General features: G+C 29.4%; 2 protein-coding genes across 2 annotated transcripts; one reads left to right on the plus strand and one right to left on the minus strand.

The window, feature by feature from the left end:
- Positions 1–821: 821 nt before the first annotated feature.
- LOC108752155 (synaptotagmin-5) lies at positions 822–17,444 on the plus strand. The gene is made up of 10 exons (XM_018492820.1): positions 822–1,027; positions 4,103–4,584; positions 11,577–11,631; positions 13,129–13,357; positions 13,588–13,824; positions 14,245–14,343; positions 14,437–14,710; positions 14,830–15,063; positions 15,694–15,861; positions 15,972–17,444. The coding sequence occupies exons 2-10, from the start codon at positions 4,471–4,473 to the stop codon at positions 16,131–16,133; spliced, it is 1,572 nt and encodes a 523-aa protein (XP_018348322.1). The 5' UTR covers positions 822–1,027; positions 4,103–4,470; the 3' UTR covers positions 16,134–17,444.
- Positions 17,445–20,492: 3,048 nt separating this feature from the next.
- LOC108752149 (caseinolytic peptidase B protein homolog) lies at positions 20,493–24,118 on the minus strand. Its single transcript, XM_018492801.1, has 10 exons — positions 23,701–24,118; positions 23,555–23,607; positions 23,156–23,345; positions 22,747–22,997; positions 21,944–22,034; positions 21,659–21,866; positions 21,423–21,555; positions 21,136–21,348; positions 20,766–21,063; positions 20,493–20,696 (listed from the first exon to the last, which is right to left on the minus strand). Exons 1-10 carry the CDS (start codon positions 24,047–24,049, stop codon positions 20,548–20,550), a joined length of 1,935 nt encoding a protein of 644 aa, XP_018348303.1. The 5' UTR covers positions 24,050–24,118; the 3' UTR covers positions 20,493–20,547.
- Between the last annotated feature and the right edge of the window lie 870 nt (positions 24,119–24,988).

Below are 24,988 nucleotides of genomic sequence, written 5' to 3' on the forward strand. Positions count from 1 at the left end.
TACAAATGCAACTTGTGATTGATATATCTCTTTTCAAATATTTAATAATCTTTTATATATTTTTTTAGTCTCCATTTACTTGAAGAGTATTAAATTTTAACGATGAATAAAGAATATAATTCTAGTTTAATTTTTTCAGTTTTTAAAAAAATCGATGAGACCATTACATTATAAATTTTTTTGGTTGGTCTTTATAAAACATTATAAATGTATAATTGTCTAATTTCTATTTAAATTCAATTAATTTGTAAAATTGCAAAATTATATTTTATGTTACGAATTGCAGAGCGTTCCGCCCTTTTTTATCAAACAATTCATACCAATCTTTATTAAATCTAATTGAATCCTACATCACGGCTCCAATCAATATGAAAATCGGTTGTTTTTAAAGATGGTCGTCGGTCGTTTTTGCAAGATGATCGCCTGGATGCACTGCACCCTTTGAATTCCGGTTTGAACAGCCCTGATCTTTCTCCCCAGAATTGTTGTCGTCCCTGAGATGTAACCTGTTGCGACGCACGCACCCTTTCCTGTCTCATCTTCATGCTCGATATCCATCGTCTCTTTCGTCTTTCGTCCCTAAGGATTTCTCTCTCCCATCCCCCCCCTCTCTCTCTCTCTCTTTCTCGCTCTCTCTCTCTCTCTTTCTCTCTCTCTCTCTCTCTCTCTCCATCCCTCGATGGTGAAACCGGCCGCCCACCACCCCCAACCTCCAGCACTACCCCCAGCTACCAGCTATGCTCAACAGCGAATCGTTTTCTGGTGGTGCACGAGCCCTGGCAATGGTCGGGCGCGTATAAAGTCAGTCGGGCTAGTCCAGTATCGCGGTACAGTGATATCTAGTAACACACATTCACGTCAGGTCGTGATAGACGTACCGAGAACGGGATCAAAAATCGATAAAAGATATCTCGTATTTTCGTATGCGAAGGTGTTTGAATGAATCTAAATTGTGATTGGGTGGTAATTGTAACCGATTATAACGCGATCGTTATACAACCGAAAGTGTATCGAGATCCTAATGACGGTAAAAATACAATTAATCATTACTGCGTGTCATGAAACCGAAGCTGTTTGCTTGTTACTACTCGGGCAACTGACAATGAATCATGTCAGCGTAGTGTCTAACTAATCGTAATTCGTTATTTGGTTTAGATATTTATTTCGTTCTTAATGAAGAGAGAGAGAGAGAGAGAGAGAGAGAGAGAGAGAGAGAGAGAGAGAGAATAGGCAGCTGTGACGTAAAATTAATTAGATCGGGCTACGAGTAGAGTAACGAGCTGTGGCTGTGCACGACCGCTGAACTATAATGAAATCAGATATTCCTTTATTCAATTTTATACGTGATTAATAGAAAATGTGATGAGCGATTGTGATGAGCGAGAATTCTGTTGATGTCTTGTTGATCAAAATAAATATGTAGAGTAGGAACAAAAATGGACAAATACAAAAAGAAAAAAAGTAATTGTAATCTTTAAGGAACTTAAATTCAAGCCAGATAATGATAATACAATTTTATCGTTATCTGGCTTGGATTTAAATTCCTTAATATAATTCTATTTCGAGATAACGATAATATAATTTTCGAGGAACCTAGTAGGTACGTTAATCAGAATAAAGTCGATTTTGGTCGATTAGAATAATTATCGAGTGGCATGTGAGAGTCAGTACCGCCTATTTGTATTTTATAGTATTTATTGAAAATCAATTTAGAGTTCTTTTTTTACTAAATGCTTTGTATTACAATGATCCTCATGACGAGCAATAATTGATGTGACATTTGAAAAAAAAATTAAGATAGTATAAGAGAGTTTTAATAATATTAATAATTTCTTCATAATAATATTTAAAAATAAAAAAGAATAAATAAATTTCGAGTACTTGTTAACAACTTAAACTTTAGGAATAATTTTCTACATAGAAAAATTTTACGTGCTTTTTTAAATTAAATTCAATGAAATGTAAATGCAAATTATATAAAATTAATATTCGATCTTTCAGAACATAAAGCTGTGTTCAATAAATATTGTATTACAGAATACCATTATATGAGCTTACAAAAAATATTTTATTTTTTACTTAGAAACGACGGTATATAATTCTGAAGGTTTCTGGTATGATAAAAGCAGATCCGTATCTCAAATTGTTCCATCACATCAAATTTCCGAAATATTTTAATCTTAAGACTCCAAAAAGGTCCATTTTGGGCAAGTTCGAATATCTCGTAAATCTGATATGATGGAGAAATATGAATTGCGGATTTGACTTCAGCATAAAAAAATCTACGAAAATCGGCTGTTAGATTTTATAAATAGGTCATAGGCTGTATTTCGTTATTCTTGCAAGTATAGAAAATTTATAGTATCGTCACGTGAACTATAAATTTTCAGTACCTGCAGTGAATAACGAAACGTAGCCATAGTGGAAAGAAAAAAATTAGATATTGCAAGTATGCTCACAATGCACTTAGCCAAATTTAGATAAAAAATTAAAACTAAACAAAATATTTTAAAATAAAAAAATATGAAAGAAATATTAAATAAGATCAATGATCGAGCCACACAAAGATAGTTGACAACTTAAATTAATATTTAATCTAACATAACAAACTTAAAATACGTTACGGGATCACCGGTCCTTCTTCAGTTATACATTAGATAAAAAATGATTGAAAAAGTTAGGTGAAAAAAAAATGAATCGGTAACCGCTACGTTTCCATTTGTATCTCCGAGTTCGGTTCACAGGTGATTTTCGTAGATTTTTGCTGAAGTCAAATTTACAACCCATATTTTTCCTTCACATCTGATTTACGAGATATTGAATTTGAATTTATTTATTCCAAAAATGCTCGAAATAGGTTTTCTTGGAACTATAAAATTAGAACATCTCGAAAATTTAACGCGATGGAGCAATTTAGACTATGGATTTGTTTTTAGAATGCCAAAAATTTTAGGATTATAGACTGCCATTTCTGAGTCAAAACTTATTTCGGCCTGTATTATTATTTATACATTGTTTCAGCAGTTTATTGGTTTTTACTCAATATCACAAAACAGTAATTTATATAATTCTAAAAGCGTATGTTAATCATTCACATTTTCAAATTTATAAGCTAAATAAATTATTGTGAATTATTGTGAACGATCTAATACTTTTGTAATAAAAACCTAATATATTGTATTAAAAGTACGAACTAGTATTAATAATATAGATCTCTAATGCTTTAATTTTTCGCTAGTCAAGAAAAATCCGAACTAATCATATAAATATATCGTCTCGATTAATAATGAAAGTATATATACCTACTATCATGTGGAATTATATCCGAATTGCTCCAGATAAAGTAACGAGATAATTAATCGGCTGCAAATGTACGACAATATTGTAACGTGACTAATTGATTTAACGAAAATAAATTGCTGTAGGCAAATGTATCTTTATTATACTTTAAATGGTTAATTAATGTGTCTGATTTTATTGACAGTGAACAAAATAATAAATTACGCGAAATATTGAAAATATTCAATATTTGTCGGTGCAAGATTATTTAAGTATATATTAATTGAATCAATCATCACAAACTCTAATAACAGATATAGCGGATTAGATATGCATTTAATTGTTTTCTATTTTTAACGACTTATCTTCACTTTCAATTAATCTACTTTCCAGATTACATATGTTATCTGGATTAGTAGATTCTTCTTTTAGTACGCTATGCAACATTTATAATATTATAATAAAAGCTTTAGAGGGGTGAGCGGAGAATATTAATAGCACTTCTGCTAAAAGCTCTTATACTATTAATTTATGTGAAAATTTACTTGGGTTAATAATCAAGCGCGTAAATAAATATTGATTTTTATCAAAAAAGATATAGAGCTTCATGTACTTTGAAATTGTTATTCCACGTCGAGACGAATTCGAATTGTTTCCTAATCGTTTATTCGGAAAACTACATCACTTTCCAAATACTCCGGATGCGAATGTAAACTTTTGTGTTTGCTCGAAAATCGTGTAAGGTATTCCAGAATTGATTACTGAAGTAGTGGAATCGCAAGTGTTTAGCGCAAATGACCACAAAGTGGTTTCACGATTACAGATACATACAAAAGCGGTAAATAGGTTGTGCCAGATCTGAATCATCGACATCTTTTTGTTAATTATCCCGGAGAAATTCCCGCCGTGTTAAATTAAAAGTTGCGTGTAGTCGCTGAGGAAACAATATTGAACGTACAGTAAATCGAGAATCAAGCCAGCAGACTCGTCTCGCGACTTCCTTGAACTCAGACAGTTTTACACACATTCGTCAAAGTGCCGGACAAATTGTCAGAGGTTCTGGGCGATGTCCTGGAATTATGCGGCGGAGGCGGAGGCGGAGGCGGAAGTGGCGGTAGTGGTGCTGCAACTGGCGACAAAAACACGTCAAGGAACACATCGAGCGGAAGCGCGGCTACTAAGATCGGCGCTATGACAGGAGTAGCGATAATCAAGGGTAGATGGGCCCCAAGAAGCACACGTTCGCAGCTCTCTTCCAATGCTAATACCGACAGTGCCGACAGTACAACTTCTATCAGTTCGGAGGTACATCTGTATATTTTAGAATTGTACAAAATGTTGAATATTTGCTAATGACTTATAACGAAAATAAAGATCGAAATCAATACGTATATCAATACAGGAGTAGGCAGTATTTGAAATACAAGTATTTAAAATACGTATTTGAATATATTTTGTATTTTGCGTACTTTCAAACATTTTTTATAGTACTTTGCATTTTGCGTTTAAATACTTTTTTAAAAGTATTTTGTATTTTATTTGTAAATACACACATTTAAATTATTATTAACATTAAAATTTTTTTTTATGAAAATCGCATTATTGTTGATTCAATCTATGTATGTTATAGTATTATATCTCAGCATTTATTTCTTATTAAATGCAAATAACATAGATGATAAGATACTGATAGTAAGAAAATGAATTAATGCTCCGCATAATTAAAGGAATATAGAGAACAGAATAAGAATATCAACCAATCAGAAATTGTATTCCACGGTATATGATATAATTTTTTACGTTTTTTGTCCACCTGTGTTAGATAATTTTGAATAAAATTGGAAAATAGTATTTTGTATTTGAAGAAGTATTTATCAAATATACTATTTTGTTTTTTATATTTAAATATTTGTTTGTATTTAATTTATATTCTAATTTTATTTTTTCCAAAATAATTTATATAATACAAAACACTATTTTGTATTTTATGTATCTTTAATCAATTTTTCTGGGATATTTACATATATCTATATTTTATATTTTCTATTTATATTTCCATATGAGAAATATATTTTTATTATACCGTGCTCAATTAATTTATATCGAATATGAAATCTTTGTTACTTTTAATTCGATTACTTCTAATTCAAGAACTGAAAATTAAATCGAAAGACACTTTAACCAATTTCGAACAAGCTAAACTTAAGATTTAGCTAAACTTAAGATATCTATAAAGAATTGAGTTCTTCTTTAAGATTCTTTTAAATTTTGTTCAAGACATAAATCGCATGAAATATTATCTCGAATTATTCACGAAAACTTTAGACGCACGCGATAGTGCTTTGTTCCTTCAACACTTCGGAAATCTGAATGCACTTGTTGCGTCCTATTATGGGCGTCTCTCTTTATTGCGTGTGTCACTTTACTTACTGTTTCCCTGCATATCGCAACGATTTTACGTCGCATGTACAACTAATCTCGCATGGATTTAATCATAATTGCTCTTTATCTTTCAAGTAATGCTACTTCTTTGATATACAAATTTACGATAATTTATTTTCCAGAATATTTGACAATATTTAAAGAATAATTGAAACTTATAAAAATATTAGAATTGAAATTGATATAAAGTCGTGAAAAAATAAAATTCTGAAATAAAACTTAAAGTTTATCGAGATGTTGTTCATGTAATGAAATCATTATAAGTAAAATTGAGTTTTAGAGCTCGCTATAGAAAAAGTTGACTGTTATCCACTGATACTGGCGTTGGTTCACCCAAAAGACAATTTGGATAAAAAGTTCAAATTCGGGATTCTTACATCATCTAAAAGACACTTTAAAGACACTTTTGTAAGAACTTTATGTTTTGAAAAACACATAAAAGATGTCTTATGATTTTAGTCTTGGTATCATTTGAGTAAACGTTTATACAAGACATCAAACTGAACAAAGAATATAAGAGCTAAATACTTTTATTTTGCTATACTTTATTTTTTACTATCCCTTTACACACTTATGTATTATAAAATAACTATTAAATCTTTTACAATTCCTATAATAATTATTCTATGAGTTATGTTATTGCGCTATTTATTACATTGATAAATCGATTCAACTAACAATGGTTTTATTAATATTAACGATAAAAAAAACTAAAATCATAGTACAATACTAATATAATATTGAGTAGTTGGTACAAACTACTTTTACTCCTTTGTTTTCATTTTTGCGACGTAAATCCCCGCGTGTCATAAATACCGGAATTATCCTAAATTCTTTTTCCGTTTCTGTAAACAGCTAACTTTTTATTAATTTGTTTTTATAATTACCAAGTGCATGCTATTTTTTAAATAACATTATAATTTAATAAATATAGTACATTACAATTTTAATAAAAAAAAAGACATTAAAGATATAGAAACAATTTTTATTTATGAAAACAAATTAATCTAAAAAATTACATACATGTTTGCAAAAAAATTATACAGAAGTAATAACTTAAAAGAAATATACACATATGCGTGTAAAAAATATTTAAAGTAAATCTTTTTATAGGAACAACTTTTACAGCGATATAATACGTAATTGATCAAACGCACAAAGTAATTTTCATTTCTACGTTCAATTTGATCATAAAAATTTAATTAAATTTCAATGTTAAAAAACAATTCTAGTTTCATATCATCATTTCGATGTTAAAAAACAATTCTAGTTTTATATGTATGTAGTTTCATATTTAACCAATATAATTTTTAATAAAATACTTAACGAGCAAATTTAATACTAAAAAATTTATTTTTTGGAGGAGCGTCTATTTTAATTTGCATTATTACATTCTGAAATACTCAGTAGTAGATAACTTTAATTATTTCTAATTAAATTTGAATATATAAAATTAATAATTTTAAGATTTAATAATAATAGACGATTTATATTAATTATATGTAGATTTAAATTTAATTCTTGCACGTTTTATATCCTCGTTCTATCGCTTTTATTCAAGAATTCACTTATTTTAATCATGATTATACTAAATTCTGCCTTTAGTATTCATTACACATGGTTGATGGTACATTTTCCAAGTGAACATATTTTACTCCCTGCTTCACTTCGTGCGAGATCGTTCGTCCTCGACTATTATGTTCGTCTCTTGAGGCTTCATTTCAGACATGGAATGTTTTATCTACTACAAGGAACTTTGTTCCAGTATGCTGCGTAGCCGTCACCACTATGTCGGACAAAATTTGCATGATAAAAGGAGTTCATTTTTCTGCCATGAGGTAAAAATTAAAGCGAACGTCGTAACAAAAAAAGTTTTACGGGAAGAAGAAGAAAGAATTTTTGTATCGTGTGTATATGAATTTTTAATATCGTTATTTCACAATTTCTTCGTATTATCGAACTTTAATTCAAATTTCAAAAAGAAAGATTTCAAAAAGAAAAGCACACAGTTTTTTCTAATTATTATAACTGGAATAATTTTTACAATGAACTATTGTACATTTTCTAGGGGAATAAAAAATTTTAAAAAAGGAACTTAAAGAATTGGAATTAGCTGAAGTGTTTAAAGAAGCTGAAACTTTCTTCCCAGTAACGAAACATGCCTTGTATATTTCCTTAGTCTAACTGTGCACAACGAGCATCATTGAAAGGTCTTTTAATACATTGCAAAAAAGAAAACCAACAATGTCGGAAAATCACTTCAATAAACTAAGTATGCTCAAAAAAACGGTGTTTGCGAAGAAAAAGAAGCTGAAGAAATATTAAGAAAGTTCGCTGAAATCCTTAAAAACAGGTCTTAATACAGGTGTATTTTAATAAGTTTATGTGAAGTTAAATTTCACCCTCTTCCTGATCGAATTCCAGAATGGATGCGTACATCCATGCGTGTAGCTAATATTTATATTTTATTACTATTATAAATGTTTAACATAAAAAATTAAAAATTTTATTCTTTGAAAAGAAATAAAAATATTATTTTAAATAAAAAAGAAAATTAACAATTAATTTTAAATTAAGATAAATAGCGCAGTTTCTATATAATCTCAATGGTGATAGTCGATTTCATATATCTTTATTCATTGACACTAAATAAATTTAAAAAAGGCTATAATGAAAGTAAGCACAATTAACAGACACAAAAAATTATAGACATGATTTAAATATAATACATATAAGAATTTTTTTTATTTAAATTGTTTGAACGTTTCGACTCACTTTGAAGTTTTCATCTGCGAATATCAATCTTCTTGATTAGCTATCTACACTTCAGGTCAGTCACTTCTGGATTTTCAAATCCAAAGTGAGAAAAAAAATCTTTGATTTGTGAATAATCTTAAATACATGGGGAAATATATAAAGAATGAGGAAAATGTTAAAATGTAAACGCAATTTTTCGCGACTTTAACTGTAAATTCGTGAAGACATGAAATGAAATTCCGTATCATGATACAGTTAAATTAATAAATGAAAACTAGATAGTTATACGTTCAATGTTTGAAAAAAGTCTTTTTTTTATTGTTATTGGTAATTTTACATGTCCTTCGTACGCTGTAGCAATTTCTTTAAAGATAAAATGCGCGTTGTAGCCCGATGAATTATGGAAAACTACAGGTATGCAATGCAAATCTTTATTCATCATATACATTTACAGGTCTTTTAAAAATAAATTGAAGCACGTATTCAAATCCGTAAGGCATCAAATAATGTAAGCAATAGTATTATTCTACTCAAATTTATTATATGAAAGGATTTGTTAATTAGCATATATTCACATATCACATTTAGATTCTTATGTTTATTTTTGTATGCAACAAATATAGATCCTAATCGATGAAATAATATCGCCGATAGCAAAATGATGACGATTTTTATGTTTTGTTGGGCGGAACCGTGGATTCCGTACATGCTCTGTTGCAAATATCGACCCGTCAAAGACAGCTTCTAGCGACCTCACGTAACTATACCTATCCTCTCGTTACGATGAAATACGAAGTTGGTATCTTTGAGTCTTTCTTTTCCTCTCCTTGACTCCATAATTCAAAGGTTTGTTCTTATTAGGGCTTATGAAAGAGACTTTGAAACTTCAAAGAAGAATCATTTGATTATCTTCGCTATTTGAAGAACTACCCTTAAGACCCTTAAGATATCGAATAAAAATCGCATTTCTTTAAGAAATATAATTATACTCACTGCTCTGTTAGAGCATCAAGATCTATTATTGGATGAGTTCAACAATTGCCATTCTAGACTTAAACTTACATTGAAATTCGATGGTGAACGATTTAAAAACCTTTTAGACATATTTATTATATCGATTAATAATTGATATCATATAATCTATATTTTTCGGAAGATATGTAAATTTTTTTTCTAATCACATTGTTTCTCAGAAGAGGGCCATTATCATGGAATTGGTAGGCAATGTTATGTTTTTATCCCATCCTGAATTTCATAATAAAAATATTAATTTATTAATTACCTTTCTTTTGATGAATCACCCCATATATTTTATTTTTTTAAACAATTGAGAAAAGAATTTTTATTAATATTCAACAGTATAATAATTCTAGCAAAAAATTAACACAATAAATTCATGTCTAGCAAATTTTTTTTATTCTTCCTTATGTATCTTCCATCTTAGATAAATTAACTAGATTTCTCAATAATTTTTCAAATTTAAAATTTGCGTACTTCGGTATGAATAAACTAAATAGATACATTAAACCACAAAAAGACTTCTGTCTTCGAACCGCTCAAGAGTAATATACAAAATTTTTTTTAATTGTAAGGAGTGCAATGCCTCATATGTAGGACAAAAACTTGCAAATTATTAAAAACTAGAGTTTCTAAACATAAAAATTATATTAACAGTAATACTAACGAATGTTCAGTGATTACAGATCATAGATTGTTCACATAATTTTGATTGGAATAATTCGATAATCTTGAATGAGGAATTCCATTATAATAAACAAATAAATTTGATTTCTGAAGCGATTTTTATCAAGAAACTGACTAACGGATTAAATTTATGAACTGACTCAGATTTCCTTGATTCCCGTTATAATGACGTTATCATTAGCTGGAGAAATTCTGTTGCTTCTTAATCTATTATTACACTGTATATTTAAATATTTACATTTTTAGCGAACTTCAGAGATGCTGATTTATGGGTCGTCGTGTCATAATTCATTCCTAATGCCAACGTTTCGTGAACTTTGCCGTTTGTTTCATCATCGAGAAGCGCACTAATACTGAGCTGCTCCTTCCCTTTATATAAATTTTGTTAAAGGGGAATGTTGGGGGGGGAGAGGAAAGAGGAGGAAGAGCAGTTTTCCGTATTTTACTTATGTTATAGCCCATGTCTCTGTTTAAATTATCTAGAAGTTTCTAGAGCCTCCCTGTACTTTCTTGAAAAATATGATACCGTTGTAGCTATAATAGTCGTTTTATCAAATAGTATTTGATAAAAGGTGTCCTCAATTATGTGTTCTATCAATGCTGACTGTATGACATATTTTAGTATAACATTCCGTCGATTTTCCTTCATGCGCACATTGATCGTTCTCCCGGTTTCACCAATGCATACTTCTCCGTAGGAATAAGATATTTTATATAATCTTGCAAAACGGAGTTGGAGACTTTCGGTCTTCAAGATTTTTCAAGATTTGCCAAATCTCTTGGGGGGCTTAAAAATGATTTGGATTTTGTGTTTGTTCAAAATCCTACTGATTTAATCAATTATTTCTTTTACATATGGGAGGATAGAAAAGCTTCTTGTTTAACTCACCCTGTTCTTTGTCCTGATCCTGTGTTTGCTGATTGTGTTTATATCTTCCTGTTTATATCCTCCTTAATATATCCGTTTCATTGCAAGATTTATTTCAAGTGGCTGAATTCTGTTTGCAGGTGTTCTTTATCAGATATATTTAATGCTTTATGCACAAATAAGTGCCTGTTTTTGTGCTAGATGATAGTGTGATTCGATATGTAGGTATCGATCAGTGTGTGTTGACTTCCTGTATATTTGATGGCAATCAGGATATTGTTAGTCTTTTTTGTGACAAGAACATCTAGGAAGGGAAGCTGTTCATTCTCTTCTATGTCCATAGTAAATCAGATACTGATGTTAAAGTACTGGGACTATAAAGTTCTTCAATTGGAGCAAAATTGGAATGAGAGTTACATGCCCGCATGCGTTTCTATATATATTTAATTAAAAATCTACTCAGCGGGCTTTCTATTGTTGTTGGCATATTAAAAAAAATTCTAATCGTTCTAATTTTTTATTTTAGGAATTTAATGTCGCGAAGGAGCAGCACACGGTACAATCGTCGACAACTGAATTGGGTAATTATATATGCTTTTAAAAAGATCCTGTAATCGTTTGTTAATATATTAATTGTTAACTGCCGAAAGTTCGTAATTGTTGATTTATTTTATAAAATAGTTTAAAAAATATAATTGTTTTTTTTATAAATTAAAACTTATAAAAGTTAAAATATAAACAATATAAATAAAGAGCAAACAGCCACAATGCAGGATATTGTTAGCGAAAGTCAATTTATTTAAAAATCTGACGTTAAAAGTATAAAAATTTATAAAACCTAAACGTTTCGGTTAAGTTTTGACCATCATTAGTAGTTAAAATTATCATAAAAGGTGTTATAAATTAAATGAGTGTTTAAAAGTGTACATACTGTCTTCAGTTTCTTTCAATTGAAGTAAATTATTAGAAGATATTACGCACAGCACCTGAATGTTATTTATACAATATTTTCAATTCGATTTGCCAATATTGAAATGTTCTTCCTTATATAGGTACAGATTTTTTTAAGAACAGATTTTTTTTTCTATTTTTATGAACGCTGTGTGCAAAACAACAGGTTTTATAGATTTTTATACTTTCAACGTCAGATTTCTAAATAAATTGACTTTCGCTAACAATATCCTGCGTTGTGGCTGTATGCTGGTTTTTTTTTTAATTAATAATTTAGTAATAATTTGTTTTTTAACACTATTTTATAAGAAAAGTTTATTATTCTTTAAATTAGATTATTATACAAACATAAATCATGCAAATCATGGAAATGTGCATGAATTGCAAGCAGAATTAAATATGGACGTTATGATATCATTTTTGCACAAAAAATAAATATTTTTAAATAACGTATCATATTTTTAAATAACTGTTGTGCAATTATATTGATACATACAGAAAGAGAGGTCGATTTTGTTGAAGTATCTAAAAATTTAGCTAGATTTAGATCTGAAAGCAATTTTGTTGGACTATTAAAATAATTATGTAGAACGCTCAACCTTGTTGCTGGAATATCAAAACTTTTTGCAGTATTGCTCTTCGTGCTTGAGATTCCTACGTAATTATTTTAATGGTCTAACCAAATTATTTTTAGATCTGTATTTAGCTAAACTTTTAAATACTTGAGCAAAATCCTTTCATAGTAACATTCAAACATTATATTTATTTAATAATTTTAATTTCTTTAAATAAATTTCCAAATATGGCCATTTTTTAAAGTGAAAAAGTAATTTATAATTATTAAAATGTGCCTCCTTATAAACTCCTAAAACACATTTAAAATCTTCTCCAATAATTTCTAACGCAACTATTTCGCGCATATTTTATTATTTATTTAGCGATTTTTTTCTCAATATCGATGCACGTCCAACATATTATTCTCACGGGGATAGAACGAAAAAATTTAGAATAAACTAAATAAATCATCATCGCGCATAATTGTAAGACTTTCGAAAGTTATTTCTTTTAGCTATTAGTATGATAATTTTTCAATCCGCTTAATTTTATGTAATACATTTCTCTTGGAGGCTTACCCCATCAAAGTCGCAGTTATCCAAGCGATGGTGGAAGTAGCGGTCGAACATTGGCGAGAGACTCGTCTATCAGCTCACAGAGCTTGCCAAAGGGTGCATCTTGCTCTTCAAATTATCGAGGATCATCACCTCAAATCAGAGCATTCGATCCGAACGGACGGCATCATGTTCAACATGAACCTTTACACGCCGCCTCTTCGTATCCACCTGGCAGAAGCTCGAGGTTAGTAGAAAAAGATATGATCCATCGGAAAAGACATTAAAAAGACAAAAAAAGCTTCAAGTATATTTTGCAATACCTATTTTTACGTAAAATCATTTTGTAAATGTATTTTAAAACACATAACGCAAAAATAAAAAATAATAACATAAAAAAAGGAAATGAAATTAAAATGCAATGTTTTACACAAAATACAATACGTGGATGTATAATAGTTTGGAAAATTTTCACAGATCTCCTTCGCCAGCTCGTGCAGCATCCTTGGATGCACGTTGTGCAAGTCCTGCCAGTTACACGAGCAGCGTGCATGGTGGAAATGTGTTACCTTCACAGATCTCTTTATCGTCCGCAGCAACGGGTATAAGTTCCACTTGCGGGTGTTCGCTGATAAATGCCGTTCAAAGTACTTCCAGACAGACCAGTCGTTGCTTATCGCCCCTTCTCATCCCATCGCCACATGCTTCTATAAGGTAAATAATTATAAAATTCTCATAAATGTGATAAATATATTGAATTCTTTATAAAAGTGTGAATAACATTATTTCTACATAAAGGAGATATAATAATATTCAGATAAATACACGACGAAAGTGTCAAGAGATAGTCATTTACATATGTATATATATATGTCTAATATATTATAATATGTCTCAATATAATATTATTTTCATAGAACAATTAATTCTAAAATTTTAATAAATATGGATTAATAATTCTTTTCTTTATAAATAAATCTTCAAATAAATATTCTGATAATAATATTAGTTTTTATTTCTTTCTGTTACGAAGCATTGACTAAAAAGAGGTCTACGGACTTGTGTTATATTAAAGTTTTATTGAACTTTTATTAATATTAAGAACATAGAAAGATGTCATAAAATTTATTGTAGTAGCGATAGTGGTCCCGTTCCACCTGCTTCTCCTCTTGGTTCTTTACAACCAGATCTTTATCAAAGACGTGACGGTCCTGTCTTTCTTAGCGCTCGCAGGTACATAATAAAACTTTGCTTATAAAATATTGCTAATATTAAACTGATATCTCCCGTTACGTAAAAAAAAAACCAATTTTTGTGCAATCGCAGGACGGGAAAGCATTTGGGCAGGCTTCATCTGCGCTTGAGATACGATTTTGATAAATCAGATTTGGACGTGCATCTGATCGAGGCACACAATCTCGCAGGCAGCGATCAAGGTGGTTTTAACGATCCCTATGTTAAGTTGACTCTTAGCCCAGAAGTGGACAGCAGGAAAAGACAAACACAGATCCATCGAAATGATCCAAATCCATTTTTTGATCAGCATTTCAAATTTCCCGTTAGCTACGAAGAACTACAGGAGAAAACACTAGTTTTACAGGCAATTACATATCATTGAATATTGTATAAAATCGATTTATACGATCGATTTATAGAATAGAATAGAATACATTTCTCAATTTAATCAAGATCTGAAATAACGTATAACGTTGTAATTAGGTATTTGACTATGACCGTTTTTCAAGAAACGATATGGTGGGTTCGGTGAGAGTGGCCATGGATAGCCTTGAATTGGTTTCTTCTACTTCCTCCATAGAAGTTTGGGGTGAGATAACGAGGGAACGAAAACCACCGGAAGAAATTCAAGAGGTTTTGGTTTCATTATCTTACTTACCGAGTGCTGAGAGACTCACGGTTCTCATGATGAAAGCTAGAAATTTGTTTCCTCAACAGGTAGAAGATATATAATAATTAGATTATATTACATCGATATATCAAAATAATAGATTTCTTTTTTCTTTAATCGTCCATCATTTTAAAAAAAAGTGATTTTTTTATTTGTTTCTGAATAATAGAATATTGTTTATATAATAATGTTAATTTAAAGTTTGCTATATGTTTTTTACACCAATTGATTTATCCCATTATTCTGTTTATAATAAAGTATTAAGATACGATTATTAAAAAAAATTAATAAGTTAATGAGTTATTTAACATTTTGTGTTAATATATGTGTCAGAATTAAATATAAAAGATCTTGTAAATTATTTTTTATTTCTCTGTCTTAATACTTTTATATATAGAATAATTAGAGAAATCATATTGTGTAAAAAAATCATACAATTCCGTTTAAAAAAATAAATGTGACCTTCATATCTTTTTGACGCCGACACTTAGAAGAAAAACAATATGACCAAAGTACATTTCCCTTGAAACCGTTCCACTTTCATCTGAAACATTTTTTCCCATCATAAAAATTAAGCGAAATATTTCAGATGCTCAAATTAGGTGGGACATCCTGTATATCGTCTAATTATTTAGTAATTATCTTAAAACAATAAGCGTTCTAAATATGTGATACAGGATAAGGAAACATTGGATCCGTTCGCGAAAGTTAGTCTTCTCTGTGGAGAAAGAAAAGTAAAGAAGAAGAAGAAAACAGCCGTTAGGAAGGCTACGACAAATCCCATTTGGAATGAAGCAATGTCGTTTAATATACCTGCCTCATTACTTGCATCGTCGGCTATAGAGGTATATATAACAGTCGATATGTTTTTTTAAGTGCCTAAATAGCAAATGAAAAATACCTAAGTCAAATAAAATGAAAAAAATTAATTTATACATAATTATGTCTATGTAAGATATGCGTGTTGGACACAAGCAGTGAAAATGCCATTGTCGGATCCTGCATCATTGGACCGGCTACAAGTGCGGACAGCGGTAACAGTCAAGGACGGGAGCATTGGCTTCAAATGACGCAGTCTCCGAGGAAGCAAATTGCTGAGTGGCACACGCTACACTAGTTTGATCATCGTTACGATCTAACCATTTGATTGCCCGAATAATTCACGTCCTTGATCGAAGGAATTACAATCTATCGTTATGTAACGTCGCATAACAAAGATCGAATGAACATATAACATACGAAAAATATAGCGATTATATGTAAAAAATGGCAAAAAATAATATGTATTTCTCGTTTTAACAAAAAAAGAAAACAGAGAATCTCGTGACGCGTCAAGAAATCGTTCTTCTGCGTTTTTATAGATATATTGATCGTTAAAGATCCATAACATTTCGTCGCATTGAATGTCGATGCTCAAGAAGAAAAGAAAATAATCTTCATATGAATATTCTTTGTATATCCATAACAGAGGCACTAACAAGCACTATACTTCTATTTTCATTCATTGCACAACAATTTGAGCTATACGCGTAGTCCAACTGCGCATTTCTTAGGTATTCTTTTGGATACCTAAACAATTTAGAGACGTATTTTTGAAATATTCATTCATTAATAAAGATTCTTCGCGAAATGACAATGAAGAAAACGTGATTCAAGCTGTGAAGCAAAAACAGAGATAGATTTCACGTTTCGCTTAACAGATCAATAATTAAATGTACAAACTAATAATTATAAAATAAGATACAACTTGAGAAGACAGTTATCAGGTCTAAGTACGCTCTAATTAAATTTGTGAATCTGTCTTTATTAAGAAGCTATCTTTCTCTCAGGTATGTCTCGTATTTTTCTCATTATTATGATTCTACTCCTTCCTTCTCTTCTAGAAAAAAAAAAGGATTACATTGAAAACCTAAATTCTGTCATTGTGACAAATATGATCTAAAAAAATATTTAAAGTATCTATCCGGCCGTGTCTATAGCTTACTGACTGATCAATAAAGCAAATAATATTTCTGCGAATAAAGCATGCTAATTGTGATAGCGTATTGATTGTCGTTATTAATGTGTATTTTGTCGAATGTATAATTCATATGCTAAACAAATTGGAACATAATGTGTGTAAAAGAAGAAAACACAAAATGTCTTTCGTTTAATATCAAACATGATTAACCAATAAAGACAAACATTGATTTGTCATCCGCATAAATCATTCTTAGCAATGCTTAGCAAACAAACTAATGTTATTTGTCGTCATTTTGATGTCAAATAACGTTAAGGATATCATTTTGACGTTAAAACAACAACAAATAATGTCAACTTGTTTGGTGAGTGTATCTACAAGTATATGCACAGTTATTTTTCTACTAAACCACAGAAAATTAAGTCTGATTTTCACACAAATCACGTTACAAATAGGAAAAATATCCGACCAACACTCACTACTATATATATCATATTAAGAATTTGTGTTTTTATTTATCAAATCTATCTTTCTTTTGATTTTAAATATTGAAAAACAATAAGCCTGCCGATTACCAGAAGGTTTAATCATATACGTTGTATGTGTACGTTGTATATCGTTACGTTTAAATGTCTACAATTTGTCAATCGAATTGCACTGTAATGACCAATTGTTGGAAAAAAAAGAATTAAATGTTAATGAATACTAAGTATATCTAAAGTAAATATAATAAATAAGTATATATGTATACACATATGTAATGTAAAGAAAAAAACCTCTAAAGATTTAAATGTGAAGAAACGTTTCCATAACATGGAAGTGCAGTTCAAATTGTACGCTTAAAACTTACATACATATAAATATATATTGGTAAATGTTCACTTTATGTGATGTTCCTCCGTTGACCTTGACCTTAACGTATGTTGTCAGGATTATGATCCTTCAATAGGTTTTTTTTTTCAATTTAGCTCATTATTTGTTAAAAAGTTATTAATGAAAAAATTTTTTAAATAACGTCTTATTTCTCTATCACATACAATATTCAGAGCATCCTTCACTTGCTTATGCAATGACTTTCCACGCGAAACGAGGTCTACCTCCCCTTTGTTTAGCGGCGTTCGACTTTCCATGCGAAGTAAGATCAATAATTATTTGCATTAACGGATATCGCGTAGATGACCTTGACCTGTATATGTTAAGATCACGATCCAAGTAACATTACCTTAATAACTGGATAATCTGTCTTAAAAACGGTCTGTTATATAATTTCTCAGATATTTAAGTTATAAAGTGTAATATGTATTTTAGTAATAAATTTGGTAATTATTTACAATAACGGACAACTTTGACATATGTTGTCAAAGTCATGATTCTGAATGACCTCCCCTGCCCCTGCTTAGAGACATCTAATTTTGCATGTGAAGCGAGGTTCACCCCACCAAGGGCGTAACGACTTTTTATGCGGGTGGATCGATCTTGCTTCGCATAGAAAGTAATTACATAAGCAGAGAAGGATGTGGGATAATCCTGAATACTGGCAGAAATAAGACATTATTTTTTCAATTTTTTTGTTAATAACTTTTTAACGAATAATGTCTAAATACGAATGATGACTTGTTGGAGGCTCATGAGTCATGATTTTGATAATATATGTCAAGGTCCAGGTCATTGTGTGGAGAAGCATCCCATAAAGTGAATTATTTATCTAAATATTTACGATATTTCTATTCTTGACATATACTACTAATATATTCTATATTATATGTATACTGTGAAAAATATTATAATTATATCAACGAAACATATATGGTAGAATTCGTTTTAAGCAAACAAAATTTCTGGTTGAAACTGATATTTTCTAACTAAAACATTTGTTAGACTTAACTTTACAGGGATTTGGTTAATACTTTTGGTTGAATTTCTGAAACTTTTAATTATGTTCATTAAACATTTTAGTTACTAACAGTTAATGCCAATCTAATTAAATAAATGTATTATCATTATCAAAAGAAGTTCTAGTATTTAACAGAAAAGACAAACTCATAGAATTTGTGATCTATAATTATATGCAGGTGTATTAACAAAACTAAGTGTAGAAATATTAATATTTTGTAACATATTGATTTACGCACAATTGTAATTTCAAAATATTTTGCCAGAGTCGTAACGATATGATAAATTATTTTAGTAATAAATTTGCAAAATTAAATTTGAAAGGAATTGTTTAATAAAAGAAAAAAGTTTCAGTTACATTATGTTTAAAAAATATATAATTGTATATGAAGGAATCAAATTAATTCGTTATATACATTTACAAAAATATATAATTATTCCTAAATTAATATAGAAATATTATAAAATGAAATAAAACACATTCAGTACGGCAATGTTTTCAGTAAAAAATAGAATGTTTTATGAAGTACGTAACATTTCATTTTTTCTGTAACGATAATGATTTAGCTATAACTTTTATCGTTACTTTAGTTTTTATTGGATGCCGTGGATCAGATTGGATATTTCGATATTGCTGGCGTTCAAAGATGTTTCGATTTATTATCTTCAGAAGTGTACTTCTAGTTATCCAAGTTGTTTCGTTGTTATAACAAATGAGCGAAACACTTAAAATTTTTTTATGTTTATGATACATCTTTTCCACAAGTATGCAAATATGTGTTTACGAGGATAAAGTTTCGAATGCCTGAACCCTCCGATTTTGATGTCGACTGGATAGACTATGTATTTGGTGAGCTGACTATGAATATAATCGTGAAAATTATCGATGCAAGGTCATTTTCAACGTCAAATATTAAAAAAACGTACGTTCCATTTTTTTCACATTTGACATTGGAAATGATCTTGTCACCAATTTTCATGGTCATATTCATTATCAGCACATCAAAATATAGTAATATAACAATTGATGGCAAAATCAGAAGTAGTCTCCTTTGCCTTCCAGTTCTTCTCAGAGATAAAAATATATTCTTCGTTTTCAACCAATCCCGGAATCAAGGATATAATCAAGAACTAACTCCATTTTTCATTTTTTTTTTAAACTTTTTATACTTTTTAAGTTTTGTATTTTTTCTTTTATATATATACATATATATATAATAATAAATTAATTTAGTGCAATCGAAAAAATGGAAATCAATAATTTTAATCATTTTATTATCAATAATAAACGATTTATTTGATGAAAAATATATAAATTTTATATATATATGTACACACACACACCACACACATACACATATGTCTTTATTTTATACTTTCTCTTATAATGTATGTGTGCAATGAAATAACCGTACATTAAGAGTTTCAGTAAAAAAAAATTGTTTCTTTAGTATAAATGTAACAGAACAATATCAAAATGTATATTAAACTTAACGAAATAAATTTTCATGACATTATATTTACTATACAACATATACATACATCTGATAGATTTTTTATCATTTATACATTTATACATTATATCATAACAAACAGTAGCAGATTTTTACATATAAACTTCCTTCTCAAATGACAATGTGTTTTGTATAAGTTATTAAAGTAAAACTACATTCTATACTTATAAAAATTTTGAACTAATATTTTTCGTTAACTTATCTACTTCTACGATATCAATAAATTTTTCTGAGCCCTTTATCTGAACAGAAATGGTTATGCTTGCTCCATTTTCATGCCATTTTGCTTTTAATAATACACAGCATCCTTTACCTGTAAAAAAATTTTAATTTCATTATAGAAAATCATAATATTTAAGCAAGAGAAAAAAAAAGTAAATACCAAGTTCTCCTCGTTCGTGAGCTGCTGCTAATTGGTTAACAACACGTCTTTCCACTTCATATTTGATAGAACGAGCACCATAATGGACATCGTACCCGTCTGCTAATACTGATAGAACTTCTCTATCCCATTTTAATTCAATCATATGTCTTTCTTTTGCGCGTTTAGCCCATATTTTTAATTCTCTGGCGACTAATTCTATTAATTCTGCCCGAGAAAATGGTAAAAAATACACAATTTCATTTATTCTTCCCAAAAACTCGTCTCTCCGAAAATGACTTTTAAGTATTGGACGTACCTGTAAAATGATTTTATTATATAATTTTTTACATGTTTTAAAATATCTCTTCTACTTTTTTATTTTACATACCACTTGATCTTTAAAATTACGGGATATCTCGATATGTTCTGGCTCTTGATTTTCATCAGTAGTGTTAGCTAATCTATGGTTTAATAGTCTTTCAGCTTCTGATCTGAGTTGTATTGCATGTTCTGCAATTTCTTCGCTTCCTAAATTTGATGTCATTATAAAAATGGCATTTTTACATTCGATTGTTTTACCTTTACCATCGGTTAGTCTTCCCTTAAAAGTAAATATTATTGCAGTGAAAAATCCTAAATAGATTGATAAATAATTTAAATAATAACAATAACTACCTCATCAAAAAGCTGCAGTAATACAGTTAAAACATCAGGATGCGCTTTGTCAACCTCATCAAATAATACAACAGCAGATGGATTTTTTTTTAAAAGTTTTGTCAGTTGTCCACCATCGTCATGTCCCACGTATCTAAACAATAAGTTTAACATTCATTGCTGTTATATTAAACAGTAAATATAATTTAAAATATAAAACGTTAAAAATAATTAAGCTAAAATAAAAATAGCTATACCCTGGTGGGGCTCCAATTAATTTTGCAACTTCGTGTTTTCCCTGATATTCAGACATATCCAATCGAATGAAACTATCTGATTTGTTTCTGTGAATATAAGCAGCTAATTGCTTGGCTAATTCTGTTTTGCCAATACCCGATGAACCCAAAAAAAGAAATACTAGTGGATGTTCCTCATCTATCCAACCATTTTCTTTTCTTCTGATAGCTAATATATTAGATAATGTTAATAAATTAGTATGATAAAATTTTCTGATAAAGTTGATAAATTTATAGAATTCTTACTGGAAGCAACAATAGAAATTGAACCCTCTTGTCCTACAATATGTTGTTTCAAACGTTGTTCTAATGGAAATCTGCGACGTTCCTCTGCTTCCTAAGCAGAAAATTTTTGTTTATTTATATATATTAGGATGTTCGGAAAATTCGAGGATAACATTATTGCAGCATGAAAATTAAATAATAAAAGTATAAGCCATTTTTTTCTTATTATATAGGTTTTTAAATATGAACGTTTAAAGTTTGAAGTCAATTATAAACGTTGATTAAAGTCATTTGTCCAGTGTGCCTACAGCGATAATTTTAGTTTAGTTCAGTTAGTTTAGTATTTAATACTATTGCACGCACATCACATGGACAGATAACTTTTAAACCAACGTTTATGATTAGTCTAACTTTAAATATTTATACATGCATTCCTAAAAAAAGCGGTTAAATTAAAAATTTGAGAAGAATTAACGAAATTTCAAATAATTATAATTTAGTAAATAATAAAGATAAAAATATGTTTAAAAACGCAAAAATTGATTTTACATTATTTATTCTGTTTCAATATTAAAACATAAATTACAAATAATTTTTTAACGCTCAGATAACTTTTAAACAATTATAGCTCATTTAATTGTTGACCTGGGTTACTATTTATTAATTTATTCTCTTTCAGATCACACAACTTCAATCTAAACATATATTGACGCATACTTTCAGGAATGAAATTTTGTTTTTACATAATCTCATACATGCAACTTTTATTTAAAAGAAATAGAAAAGATAGTTTAAGTAGAATATAAGATAGTTTTAGTACATACTTTTTCTTTTACTATTTCATCATATTTAATAGCATGTTTAACGAGCATCTCTTTCATTTCTCTTTCTTTAGCATATTCAACTGCTCTGTGTCCTGCTTCATTTTCTATAGTTGGATTTGCTCCTCCGTCTAATAATGCTTTCACACAAATTGCTGAATCTGCTAACACGGCATAGTGTAATGCAGTAAAGCCTTGGAAAGAAGCTCGATTATTTAATCGATCAGAAAATTCCTCTTCTCTTTTTGTAAGAACTAAAATATCCAAATTAAAATCAATACTATTATTACTTAATCATTAATATCAAAAGATTCTTAAATTTTAATATTTACAACAGATTGTATTCTTGTGTTCGTTAGCTCTTTTAACATTAATAATAACATTTATATATAAAACAAAAATCAGAAAATACCATCCAAAGAATGTAAACCCTTTTCCATAGCAGTTCTATAGACATTAACAAAGTTGTCTCCTGCATTTACATCAGCACCATTGTCCAATAAAATTTTTATAATGTCTTCTCTTTGATTTACAGCAGCAGTTTGCAACGCTGTCCAACCCAATGGATGTCTGATATTTACATCAATGCCATCTGCTATAGACTAGAAAAGTGTACCATATACATAGTATTTTCTAATATTATCATATATACAATATTTTTTATTCTTCTCCCTTTTATATTATTATATATATGCAGTTTTGTATAATACAATGTATAAAACATTTGAATTTGATGTCAATTACAATTGTGAATTATTTTTTCTTTACAGTATAACAATATCAGACACAATTTTAATATGAGAAAAATTACCTTTTTCAATTCTGAAATATTACCATATTGGACAGCGCGAAAGAATCTTTTTTCTGCAAAAAATATTAAGAATTATCTATTTATTTGTATGTGACTCAATTTTATGCAATATATATTTTGCATCTCTATCTAATCACAGTGTATACCTTTAAAATGTGAAGTGTCACAAAAAGCCACTATAAGACTACCCAAGAGCATTCCTAAATGCTTGTATAGTCTCCAGTCACGTTTGTTGCCATATTCATCATATTTTTCTTTCGTAACTGTCGAAAGTGTTGCAGGAAAACCAAAAGAAATTCTATTCAGTAGTCTATTCAGTGTATAAATAGGAGATGCTAGCAATGAGGAATGTTGGGCATAACCTCTTCGACAGCCCCAGCATATGACATCGTTAAAACAATTGTTGTTTTTAAAATATATTTGACTCAAAAGTCTTTCCGATCTTCCGGTACCTTTCATCGCGTGGCACAATTTTAAGATACACAATCGTAACATATTGATCCGTTAATTTTTCACTGGATTTACAAACGTATGTCGACCGCTCGAAACAATCGAAACGCATTCAAAGACGCCGCTTAAGAATCTCAAGATTACAGATGGAGTCTGCAGTCGCCACGAGCGCGTTATACATAAAAATCTATATACATACTAGAGAGGTTTCTCTGTATATGCATATAAGGTCTATTCTTTTTAGCTGAACTTTGCACCAGTATAATGCATAATATATGTGTCTATATGTCCATGAACGATTTCCGTTTCCTATAGGCGATTGTTATTATTATTACTCTAGATGATTGTGAAACAAAGTAACACAATTGTTTATCTTTGTGTGCCTTCCAACAAGCGACCCGATGCGACACAGTGATCCTGCCATCTTTGTTTAACATTGGCAAACAACAAGGATGTAATGATCCATTGTGTCATTTGTGTCGCTTGTTGGAAGGTACACTATCTTTATGATTCGTATTAACACAACTGAGTCAACTAACATAATTTTATCTATAGAAAAAATTGCTAATTGTTTATTGAAATACAATTAATATTCACATAGATTTAAAAGCAACATAATTTCAATAAATTCTTGGATGTTATTTAAATTGTTAAATATATATGATAAATAACACACACATATATATATATATAAATCGTTCGTTATACTTATTTTATATTATATTCCACAGAGACGATTTTCTTTTTAAATGCCTTCCCTCCTTCCTCATTTCTCTATAAAGAGATATCAATGTCTATTAATTTCGATTTATTACATTATTTACTTGCTGTATATCTTTCTACTAATTCTTAGGATTAAGAAAAGATAATTAAAGGTATAATTTTTATAGCACAAAATATTATAATATTGGAGAATATTATTTTGCAGGATTGAAATATTTTATAAAAGATATTTTCCTAAAAAAGAGCTTTTATAATAACATA

This window comes from Trachymyrmex septentrionalis, unplaced genomic scaffold (assembly GCF_001594115.1).
Source record: "Trachymyrmex septentrionalis isolate Tsep2-gDNA-1 unplaced genomic scaffold, Tsep1.0 scaffold56, whole genome shotgun sequence".
NCBI classification, from domain to species: Eukaryota; Metazoa; Arthropoda; class Insecta; order Hymenoptera; family Formicidae; genus Trachymyrmex; species Trachymyrmex septentrionalis.

Bases quoted from the DNA above. Each gene is read 5' to 3' on its own strand.
- LOC108752155 (XM_018492820.1), top strand. From the start codon at position 4,471: ATGACAGGAGTAGCGATAATCAAGGGTAGATGGGCCCCAAGAAGCACA. The intron at 4,585-11,576 runs GTACATCTGTAT...TTTTTATTTTAG, and splicing joins CAACTTCTATCAGTTCGGAG to GAATTTAATGTCGCGAAGGA. The intron at 13,358-13,587 runs GTTAGTAGAAAA...AAATTTTCACAG, and splicing joins CCACCTGGCAGAAGCTCGAG to ATCTCCTTCGCCAGCTCGTG.
- LOC108752149 (XM_018492801.1), bottom strand. From the start codon at position 24,049: ATGTTACGATTGTGTATCTTAAAATTGTGCCACGCGATGAAAGGTACC. The intron at 21,556-21,658 runs GTATAGCTATTT...CTTATTGTTTAG, and splicing joins TTAATTGGAGCCCCACCAGG to ATACGTGGGACATGACGATG. The intron at 21,064-21,135 runs GTATGTAAAATA...ATCATTTTACAG, and splicing joins GTAATTTTAAAGATCAAGTG to GTACGTCCAATACTTAAAAG.